The 12,166-nt window shown below is 42.4% G+C and overlaps 1 protein-coding gene across 5 annotated transcripts in view; it reads right to left on the reverse strand.

Moving 5' to 3' along the window:
• The window catches only part of ZNF462 (zinc finger protein 462), a 110,859-nt gene that overhangs the window by 75,732 nt on the left and 22,961 nt on the right, over positions 1–12,166 (reverse strand). The window contains exon 2 of one of the 5 annotated variants that reach the window (XM_030567571.1): positions 6,405–6,559. The exons of the other annotated variants lie outside the window; for them this stretch is intronic. Within the exon in view, the coding sequence (XP_030423431.1) occupies positions 6,405–6,429 (25 nt within the window). The 5' untranslated portion in view covers positions 6,430–6,559. The remainder of the gene's footprint in view (positions 1–6,404; positions 6,560–12,166) is intronic. 5 annotated transcript variants of the gene reach the window in all.

A 12,166-nucleotide genomic window follows, 5' to 3' on the forward strand; every position in this document is an offset into this window, starting at 1 on the left:
GCACTGCCAGTCAGACACAATGTTCAGTAACACCACTTTCTATTCAGGCCTGCCAATTCGCTGGTCTTTCATTGCAAAGATGGTTATGTGAACTGTATGAGACCCAGATGTAAATACCAATCTGTTTTGTGGGACCTCTTTGTTTACATGCCAACCTAGCCCTTAACACTATACCAAAGGTAAAGCATAATCAAAAGTGAAACTCTAAAATATTTAGAGTCCACTCTAGACATAGGCTAATACTTGAGAAATCATTGGTGAATATTTGTGTGAATAAAAACCACAAATATGCTTAGACATATTTGCATCTCTTTTCATTCATTTCCTGAAAGCATTCATACACGTGTGGGGGGGTTGGGTTTGTCTGCAAGAATGTGGAAAGTGAAAGTTTCATATTCATGTGAATTCACTGACTCAGTGGTTCATACCGGAAGTGTTCACGTGGACATGTTGAAATCTCATTTATAAAGCTTCCAACCAAGGAGCAGAAACAATACTCTGGGACTAGTCATATACCACGTACAAGTCATTGAAGATCGAGTCATGCAGTCCATGTTAATAGTTCACAACTAGCTCACAGGTTGAAATATTTGCCTACATTTTGGAATAGTGAACATAACCACAAAAATCCTATCCTGAGGATACAACAGGAATGGAAAGAGAGCGTTGAATTTATCAAATAATGTCTGCACAGCTACAAATATTCCCCTACCCTGTTGCTAATTATTTGTACTACAGTAGCCTACAGGCCTCAGAGATTGAGGCCCCACTGTGGTAGGACCTATCCAAAAAACACAAAGTAAGAGATAGTCCACGCCATGAAGATGTTGCACTCTAAACAGACAGAGACAGAGGGACAGAGATGGGGAAGTGACTTGCCCAAGATTAGAGAACAGGTCAGTGGCAGGCCCAGCAACAGAATCCTGGTTTCCAGACTCTACTCCAGGTCCCTGTGCATTAGACCATGATGCCTGTGTATCAACATCTCCAACATCCTTGGGTTTCCCCCCAACCCATCCTTCAAAAATGTGTGGGAACAAATCCAAAAATTAGTTTTTTCCAAATGCTGGTGGCTGCACCTGCCATTCACTGCTGTGGCAAAAACAAAAAGCAAGGCCCTTAGGTTTTGTGGGTTCAAAAAGATTCAAATTGCATCAAGAGAGAGAACCGTGTCTCTTGAAAGCATAGGCTAGAATATTTTTAAGAAAAGCTTCCATTTTTGAAGCACTCCTACCACTTTCTTTGGACACTGGGATTTTCTCACAGCTACCTTTAGTTCTCAGATATCATTAAAGGCTTATGGTCCAAGGATTGACCAGGAGAACAATTGCTCTCACAATACAGGCAAAGCAACTGAGCTCTTGTAGCTCATAATGCCATGCCACAAGCGTAGGTGCCACTGAGATTGCATCGTGCAAAAAGGTAGCTATCCCACAAATCTTTTTCTGAAAACTTGAATTGAGGCCTGCAAGAAGTCATGGAATTCAAACTGGGACTCTGCAGTCTGCTCACTATGAATCCAAATTCTATGCACAGACACAGATCTGGAATAATCCAAACTTCCCAACATCCTCCCCTTTCGCACACACACCCCTCTTCTTATCAAATACATTACTGGTGTAGCACTTCTCTGAAGGGATAACAATGGATAGGGTTGATCCTGAGACCCCAGAGACATTCCCTGAATTGCTGACAAAGGAAAATTAACGTAGCACGGTATATGTATGTTGCTGGGAGCTGCAGATTTGAGATTTTTCCTTGAGAGGAGACATCAAATGGCTACACTTCTTTGGGTTTTTAGTCAACAACAGATCAAGACACCAACAGCAGCTACTGCAGTCTGAGAGGGACAAGCTAAAAGGTTAGGTGTTCCAATTTATATTTACTGTGAAGTGGCAAGGCAAACAGGGAGATTACATCTTCACTGGCCAAGTGACATGGGGTACACCCAGAAGAGGACCATATCCCATTCACTAAACCCCTAGCTAGTAGTAAATTCTGTGTGGCTGTTGTCATTCCTGAAGGAACCATCATACTGCCAGTGGGTAGCAGGCCTAGCTCCTTTCTCACCGAGCCAAGTCAACTGACTGGCTCTTGGACTGCCCAAGTCAGAGTGGGGAAGATGTCAGGTTTCTTCATGGGGCAGGCTCCCCACTCTTTGCCAGTTCCATTCATAGTGAATTGCTAGGTAGTGTTTGGCAGTAGCAGACTGAGAGCAGCTTTAGGGGGGAAAGCCTGCAGGAAGAATGGAGACCATCACAGAACTGGCAACTTCATAGAATCATAACAATTAGGCTGTATGACATATTGTGTCTCTTCCATCTCTTCCCCTGCCTTCCTCCTAAAGACAGAATTGTGCCCTGGAGTTTTTTAGCACTATTTTGAGACTAGTTTTAAAGATGTTACCATTTCCATTAGAAACCTATTCCCACGACACAACATATCCCAGTGTTAGGGAGATTGTTCTAGTTTTTAGTCTCATCGATTCCAAAGCCAGAAGAGATTGTGATCATCTGGCCTTTATAACACAAAGAAATTCCCAAAAATAATTCTAGAGTAGATCTTTTTGAAAAACATCCCATCTTGATTTAAAAATTGTGAGTGATGGAGAATCCACCACAATCCTAGATAAATTGTTCCAATTACTTTCACAGTTAAAAGTGTATGCCTTATTCTGAGTCTGTATTTCTCTAGTTTCAACTTCCAGCCATTGGATCGTGTTATTCCTTTCCCTGCTAGATTGAAGAGCCCATAATTAAATATTTGTTCCCCATATAGATACTTAGAATGTAATCAAGTCACCCCTTAACCTTCTCTTTGTTAAGCTAAACAGACTGAGCTCCTTGAGTCTATTACTGTAAGGCACGTTTTCTAATCCTTTAATCACTCTTGTGGCTCTTCTCCAAACCCTCTTCAGTTTATCAACATCCTTCTTGTATTGTGGAAGCCAGAACTGGATACAGTATTTCAGCAGCAGTCGGATCACTACCAAAGACAGAGGTAAAATAACCTCTCTACCTGTACTTGAGATTCCCGTGTTTAAGCATCCAAGGATTGCATTAGCTCTTTTGGCCACAGCATCACACTGGGAGCTCAGTTCAGCTGAATATCCACCACAATCCTTTTTAGAGTCACTGTTCCCATAACAGAGTCCCCTATCCTGTAAATATGGCCTATATTCTTTGTTCCTATACACATTTACATGTAGCAATATAATAATCTGTCCTCTTCATTATTTATAACTTCCCTAATTTGTGTCATCTACAAACTTTATGGGTGATTTTGGTATTTTCTTCCAGGTCACTGATATAAAAATTAAATAGCTTCAGGCCAAGAAGCTAGATATCTGTGGGACCCCAGTAGAAACACACCATTCAGTTATGATTCTCCATTCACAGATACATTGAGACCTATCTGTTAGCCAGCTTTCTATCCATTTACTCTATCTCATGTTAATTTTATATCATTCTAGGTTTTTTTAATCAAAATGCCATGAAGTACCAAGTCAATCATCATACAAAAGTGTTTTACATCAACACTATTACCATTATCAACCAAACTTGTGATCGTATATATAAAAAAAGAGATACCAAGTTTGACAGGATCTGTTTTCCATAAACCCATGTTGATTGGCATTAAATTATATTACCCTCCTTTAATTCTTGATTAATCAAGTCCCATATCAGTTGCTCTATTATTTTGCCCACGATCAATGTCAGACTGAGAGACCTGTAACTACTCTTTTTAAATATTTACACAACATTAGCTTTCTTCCAGTTTTCTGGAACTTCCCCAGTGTTCCAAGACTTATTGAAAAATCAAAATTAATGGGCCAGTGAGCTCCTCTTTTCAAACTCTTGGATACGAGTTATCTGGACTTGCTGATTTAAAAATGTCTAACTTCCATGGTTGCTATTTAATGTCCTCCTGAGATACCAGTCAAATGGAAGAAAGAAAAATAGTGGTGTTATGATATGATGAGACATCTGCTTTTTTTCCCCAAATACAGATCAGAAATGTTTATTGAACACTTCTGCATTATTATTAATAATTTTACAATTTCAATCTAGTAATGGACCAATACCATTGTCAAGAATCTCTTTGTTCCTAACGTACTTAAAAACTCCTTCTCCTTGTCCTTAACTCTGCTGGCCATAGATTTTTCTCCTTGTGTCCCTTTGCTTCCCTACATTTCCTAGCTTCTAATTTATATTCATTACTAATAACTTTCCCTTTCTTGTGTTTGTTATATATTATTTTTATAGCAGCCTTCACTTCCCCTCTAAACCTGGTTAGGTTTTTTTAACTAAAACGGTCTTCTTCCTTGACAGTGGCTTTTGGGGCATCTGATAAAGTAAATAATTCTCTATAATCATTCTCCTATTTCTGATTAAATTCTTCCTCCTAGCTGATTTGGCTCATAATTGTTTTCAGCTTTGTGAAATTGGCCCTTTTAAAGCATCGACTGTATATATAATTACTGTTCTGGACTTTATTCTGTTTGCACATTATAAATGTGATGAAGTCATGATCACTTGTACCTAAGCTACCATTAATTTTTAGTTCTGTGATAAGTTCATCTTTATCTATCAAGATGAGATGTTATATAGAATTCCCCTTTGCTGGTGGCTATACTTTCTGAATTAGGAAATTGTCATCTCTCACTCTTAGAAATTCCAATGGTGTTTTAGTGCTGACAACATGAGACCTCCAGCGTATTTCACTCAAATTGAAATCTCCCATCATCATGCAGCTTTCTTCCCTGCACATTATGGATAGGTGCATACAGTCATCTTGTTCCCTAGTGTGATTTGGTGTTTGTAACAGTCACCAACTAATACCTCATCTTGTGCTTCAACTGTTAAGACATTGATCCATAGGCATTCAAAATCATTTTCTTCTGAGTTATCAGTGCCTCAGAAATAGGTAAAGTCATTTTTGACAGTGCGCAACTCCCCCTCCCCTTTTGCCTACTCGATCTTTCAGAAATAATTTATAACCATTGATTTTAACATTCCAACAGGCTTTACTACTACCAACTAGATTGAATTTATGCTCTTAAAATGAGCAATTCCAATTCCCCTTCTTTGTTACCTAGGTTCCTAGCATTGGTGTACATAGGCAATTACATTATTTCTTCTCTTCGTGACCTTTGGTTCCTTGATTAATTTTGTTTAACATCTTGATTCTGTTCTAAATCTTCCCTCTTCTTACCCTCCCCATCTGTTATTAGTTTAACAAGTTTAGATTTCCCTGATTTAGAGTTGCCCTAAGGGGAGATCTGTCCTCTTCTCTGAAGGTGCTCTCACCTCCTAGATCTGTGGAAAGGGTAAACGTTGGCCACCTCCTACCAGCAAGGCCTCCTAACTCCATAGGTATGTGAGGCAGCCATAGAGTAGTAAGATGGCTTCTTGATTTCTTCTACTTCTTCCTCTGAACATGGTTAGTGCGCTGGCCCCGCTATAATCAGGACCAGGTCAAAGCCAACGTCGAAGCCTCTTCTGTTTTTTCCTTTTAATTGTTTGACTTTACTTTTGCAAAGGAGCATGTTTTGAAAAGTAGCTGCTCCATTGAGACCTATCACCCAGTAACACAAAGGGGTGGGAGGGGAAGAGAGTAATGTGTTTGGAGGAGGAGTGTGTATGGAGGGAGGAAGGAAAGCCAGACAGACAACATCAATGAACTCAGTCTAGCAAACAATTGTCACTGCTGTCTCTCAGTTCCCTTGAAGAGGAGGAGCATTGGCATCTGAAGGCACAGAAGTATTAAATTACTTCCTCTTTCTTTTTAAGGAACAAGACTCCCTTTTGGTTCTCATTGTCCTTTCCTCTGTATTTAGTAACTGACCTAGCTTTGGTTAATCAAGATTGTGTATGTGTGTGCATATATGTCTGGATCCTCAGAAAGGAAGCCTGGTATTTATTTTTAAACTTTGGATCCAGTCACATAGTCCACATTGAAGGGCTTCATTCCTGAAGGTTGGATACTCCTCTGCTATCAGGTTTCCAAAAATAAAAAAAAAAGCCACATGCAAGCCACCAAGCACAACAGGAGCAAAGTCCTCTCCTATGCTTTGAGGCTTTTCCTCCCCTGTGCCTCACTCATAAAACAAAGAGATCACAGCAAGATAGTTTTGACTAATTCATGTATCACCCTCACCCCATTTCTCTATTTTATTAACTGCAGAATTTTGTGCAAGTCTTGGAATGTCGCATGTTATACCTTTATTTCTGCAGGGTGCGGCTTAAAAACTTCAATGGAGCTCTGCCCATTTATACCAGCTAAGGAACTGACCTTAAGTGACTAGATCCTTTATGGCACAGTGGTGGTGGTTGCTGGGGGAGGGGAGGGGTGTGTGAAAGGAGAGGCGCAAATCGGAAATAAAATTTAAAAAAGTTTCTTACCTGACTGTATTTGTCTAGTATCCATCTCCACGGAGCCTGCAATGGGTCTTCAGGTCTTCGTAATCCAAATCTTGGTGCCACACCCCTCCTGAAGAGCCTTGTCCCACAGCTGACAACTTAACTAACTTTATCTCGTATCTTACACATCTAGACACCTGCAGTGCAAGATCACCAAATTATTTTTTTTAACTTAGGTTTCTGTTTAGCACACAGACTCAATTGAGTTGTATCTGCAGACCTAAATAGTAGAAGATGGGAAAGTAAACATTCAGGTAAGAGACAAGAGTTTTCTCTTCTCAGTCGCGACCAGATCTGAAAGTAGGATTTTCACAGAAGTGCTAAAAGCACAGCCAAGTGGAAGACAGAAAGTTTGTCAGCCTACCTTTGATTTTAACTTTTCTTAACGAAAGACATTCACTGCTCAGGATATTACTCGTGGCTTAGATTTGCTCATTCCAAAACAAAAACAAAAAGGCAGCTCAGGCATTTTTCCTCTCCTTCTTTCCCCCTTTGAATTCTGACTCAGCCAGTTAGACTGCTGCAGCACTGCACTTTGGTTCCCAAAGATGAATTCCAAAGCTGAAATTACAATAGAAGTTCTATCAACTGGAGAACCGCCACTCATCTACTCTTGCTGCACAAGTAATGACTGTAAGAAAGGAGATGGACGCATAAAGCACGGCCTCACTAGATGATTAAAAAATGTCTTATGGAATCAGGTTGATGCATCATTCTTCCATTGGGAGATTTGATTGAGCAACAGTTACAAAGAAACTGAAGATGTGAAGACAAAGCTGATACTAGTAGTCTTTAATTCATAACGAAGGACAGGGACTGAAACTTTAGGTAACTGAAGCCTAAATCTACTATGGAGATCATCCATGAGACAACAAGGGATGACGAACAGACATTTGGAACATATTTAAACTGAGGTCTATAAACAAACTGAACAAGTCCCTCATGGCTGCTTGAAATGCTCTCGCTACAGAAGGTTTCCAAGACTTTAATAGCCAATTTCCAGGAGCAATCATGGTGCTGAACTCTATTCTAGGCTAGTTTTTATGCCGCAGCCACCATAGAGATAACTGAAGCATCAGACTCTCCAGTTTCACATTGAAAAAATCAAATCTGCAAAAGTCCAGGTAACTAAGCAGGTTCCTGGTGAAGAAGATTCTTGAAGAAACTAAGTTTCTGGATTGGGGAGATGGCTAGGATTCTCCTGTCACATTTTCATGGTGATTAGGAGAAACGGGGCAAAGCACACATGAATATCCGTTCCTGTGGAGGAGAAGACATCTAGAACGGGGTGGGCAAACTTCTTGGCCTGAGGGCCACATCGGGGTTCCAAAACTGTATGGAGGACTGGGTAGGGAAGGCTATGCCTCCCCAAACAGTCTGGCCCCCACCCCCTATCTGCCCCCTCCCACTTCCCATCCCGACTGCCCCCCCTCAGAACTCCCCACCCATCCAACCTCCCTACACACACTCCTTGTCCCCTGACCACCTCCTCCCAGGACCCTCTGCCCCCCATGACCCCACCTCCTATCCAACCCCCCTTGCTCCCTGTCTCCTGACTGCCCCAACCCCTACCCACACCCCCGCCCCCTGACACGCCCCCCGGGACTCCCACATCTATCCAACCCCCCATTCCCTGTCCCCTTACCCCGCCCAAACCTCCTCCCCATCCAACCGCCCCCTGCTCCTTAACTGACCCCTGTGACCCCCTGCCCCCTATCCAACCCCCCAGCTCCCTGTCTCCTTACTATGCCGCTCAGAGCAGCATGTCTGGAAGCCACACTGCTCAGCCGGAGTCAGCCACACCATCGTGCTGCCCGGCAGGAGCTCGCTGCCCTTGTGGCACGGTGAGCTGAGGCTGTGGGGGAGGCAGGACAGCAGGAGAAGGGCTGGGGGCTAGCCTCCCCGGCCGGCAGCTCAAGGTATGGGCAGGACGGTCCCGCGGGCCATAGTCTGCCCACCTCTGATCTAGAATCATAGAAATGTAGGATTGGAAGAGATCTCAAGAGATCTATTCCCACCCACCACTCTGAGACAGGATTAAGTACACTGAGACCATCCTGACAGGTATTTGTCTAACAGGTTCTTAAAAACCTCCAACAACAGAGATTCCACAACCTCCCTAGATAACCTGTTCCAGTGCTTAGTCAGCCTTGATGTTTTGCTTGCCTCCTGTGTAGGCTGCTCTGGTAGGCAAGCACCGCCTCTCCAGTGAGAGAGGATTCTGGTGGCTGTGTAATCCAGATCTGTCTCCTTTGTTCCTACTAAGCAGTGAACCTGTGCCCACTGCTATCCAGTTGTCACTTGATGAGGAATGCAGAGAGATTCCTGGGAATCTGCTAAATGAATGAGCCACTGTATCATCTACTTTGACCCTCTGCAGTACAGGAACAAACTCAGAGAGTGCTCCAAAAAAATTAGTGGGTGCTTAGCACCCAGCGGCAGCCAAGCTCCCCTACCCCCCCAGGGCCTCCCGCCCACTGCAGATCAGCTGTTCCATGGCATGCAGGAGGCACTGGGAAGGAGGGGGAGGAGAAGGAACAGGGCACGCTTAGGGTAGCAGGCGGAACTGGGTGGGAAGAGTCTGGGAAGAGATGGGACAGGGGTCGGGTCTGGGGGAAAGGGTTGGAGTGAGGTCAGGACCTGGGGTGGAGCAGGGGTTGAGCACCCCTGGGGAAAGTTAGAATCTGGTGCCTGTGCCCTGCAGGACACAGGCTGTAGACTTTCAATCAGCTATTCCTACATTGAGATGAAGGATTCATGTCGGATGTAGAACTTATTTTAGAAAAAGACATGGGCACCTTAAAAAAAAATCAAGTCTCAAAGTGATGAAGAATGTACTACACAGACCCTTTAGACCTTGATTCTGGAAAGCACTTAAGCATGTGCTAAATTGCTTTCCTGAGCCAGTGCTTTAGGAAATGGTTTGTTATCCTCACTGTTAAAAATGTGCGCCTTAATTCTAATTCTAAGTCTTCCAGTTTCAGCTTCCAGCCATAGGATTTTGTTATGTCTTTGTTTAGATTACACAGTGTTGACCCCTGAACTGAATACACCATTTCAGTAGTTGAGGTAGTATTATTTTCCACTGAATATTTCCCTGTTCATACATCCAAAGATTATGGTAGCCCTTTTAGCCACAGCCTCACACTCAGCATTCATATTTAGTTGGTTATCTACCTGTGCATTATTTTCAGTGCCACTGCTTCCCAGGATGCAGTCCCCCCTACTTGTAAGTATGGCGTACATCACAGGTAGTCAACAGGTGGACCGGGGGCCAAATCCAGACTGCCAGATGCTTTTGAACAGACTCCACAATCTTTTGATTTACGTATTATCATAATTAGTTTATTATTATTATTATTATTTTCTCTAGAGTCTGGACCTTGATTATACCTTGATAAAAAATAATTGATACTCCTGGCCTACATTCATACACAAGAATAATGGGGGGAAAGGAAGCTCTATGGAGCTCTATAGAGGATGTAAAGAGGTAGGGCAGAGTCATTTCTTGAATGAGTCATGGAATATTTACAAATCTTATTTCTATTTCCGATATAGACTGGATGAAGATAGAACTGTTACAGGGACTAGAGACAACCTAAAGAAGACACCAGGGTCATCACTCTGAGGATGGTACTGGGATGATAGTTCCTATGTCTAGATACATTTCTCTTTTTTAAAAAATCTGAAGTATTGGCAGGGAGGAGAGAAGAAAAGAGGAGAAATCTCTGTAAACATTTTGTAAAGGTAACCCTTTTAGAATGCTTTTGTTTGAGGTGGCATTCAAAGGAGATATTTCATATTCTCCTTAGGATTAAAGGCCGTTAGGCTACCACACTCACATTATCTGGTTGATCTATTGAAAGGAATTCAGTGCTTATTTCTGCCCTGCAAACTCAGAAAGATGCTTCCTGGCTCCAGAAGAACAAAATGGCTGGTTAGCTCAAGGTATCATCTGTACTTTCAGTACAAGGAATTCTTTCCCTCTCCTTTCCTTCTCCTAATGAAACAGCAAGAAGAAGAAAGCAGGCTGTTCCACTTGGATAAACCTTTGAGTATGTCATCTGAGGAATTCACCCAACAACTTAGTCCCAGTGAAAAGTGAATAATATAAAGATGGTGCATGTGACAGGCATTAGGCTCTTCTGATTTCCCCTCTCTCTCCTCAGGGTAGCCGTATGCTGCATATTGTCTTAATTGACCATAACTTTGCCATAGTCTTTCAAGGATACAAGGCAAAGCCCTCTCTGATTTATAGGCCTCTTATGCACCATTTGGCAATCGACACTGTGGATGCCTTCTTTCCTTTGACTGAGAGGATGAATCAGAGCTCAAAACGCCATTGTTCTTGTGCAACACAGATATTTTATGGCTCTCCAGCTGTCTAGGCTATGCCATTGTTTATCTTTTTCATGAATACGATCTGGACAAAATGCAAGGAATGCAACAACTTCCTGGTATTTATGGAATATGGCATTTATTTTGGTATAACAGCTATGTCTTTTCTTGGTATGCCTTTTTCTGTGTGAAGATTCTGTATTATGACTCCACAGAAAAGAACCATTAGTTCTGATATTCTTCTGTCTGGAGAGCTTCTATTTCAAAAAGTGCTACTTCAATTGTTAGGAAATACAACTCGTGCTGGCTCAAAAACATGGTTTTGTGAGTGATTTAAAAACATTGGGGTGACTTCTGTACTTGCTGAGGTGTCAATAGGAAGGTCACTAAGTTCTCTTGAAGATTCAATTGACTGTGGCTGCACTTAGCACAAGACCGATATTTGTCTTTTCAGTGCTTTTGCCTCCAGGTTTAAATCCTGGCTGTTTTGGAGAAAATTCTTGAGTTTGTGAGATTTGGGCTGATCTGGAAGAATTATTCTTGCCCCCACACCAATATTTGAAAATTAGCCAAATGGATGTGTTTATTTTCTTCTGTTGCCAGAGCCATGATCTAGGGCAGTAGGCATCTTTGCTGGCTCCTGAAGGTTTGCCTGGCATCTTTTGGCTGCACTTCCAACAGGGGAAGATAGGGAGGCCACAGAGTCTGCAGAACATTCTGCTGGGAATCAAGATCCAGAACTGGAGGAAGGTAGCTGAAGCTGAACCCTCCCAGTATTTGCTTGTGCCGATGAGTTGAGACTTTAGTGCAGGTTTTAAAGCAGGTGAAACAAGCAGGCAACATACTTACATTCTTAGATCTAAGGCTTTGGAACTTTTGTTTGGTGCCTTTACCATGGTGCAGGATGGAGGACAGACCCTGCAGCAGTGCCTCTGAAGGAGAGAGGCCTTGAGAAAAAGGATAAGATCCCCTGGGGAAATGCTCCTGCAGGTCCCCAAGGTCAGAGAAGCCTGGTTTAAAAGTCCAGTTTAGAAATTTGGGTAAAGAATGTCTTTAATTTTTGTTTGAAGGATTCTTGCTCCCTGTTTCAAAGCTGGCAAGCTCTTCAGGAGGGACAGAGCTTAGACCCAAGTACATGACTGATGAGTCTGATTCTGCCTCATCGAGCCACAATGGTCTGTGGAGTTGGATCCAATGGAAAATGGTTCTCCCCATGGAAGAATAATCTTAAGCATCTCAAATCTGAGAAGCCATGCTCAAAAACTTTTATAATGCTAAAGGCAACAATCCTTCCAGATGAGGCAACACACAAAAGTCTAAACAACTCTAGGGCTGCCAGAGCTTACTACGTAGTCCTCCTAATTTTTCAGCAGAAACCCACTTGAGGCTGGGAATCAATCATTGTG

The sequence above is a fragment of the Gopherus evgoodei genome, chromosome 6, assembly GCF_007399415.2.
Source record: "Gopherus evgoodei ecotype Sinaloan lineage chromosome 6, rGopEvg1_v1.p, whole genome shotgun sequence".
Classification (NCBI taxonomy): domain Eukaryota; kingdom Metazoa; phylum Chordata; order Testudines; family Testudinidae; genus Gopherus; species Gopherus evgoodei.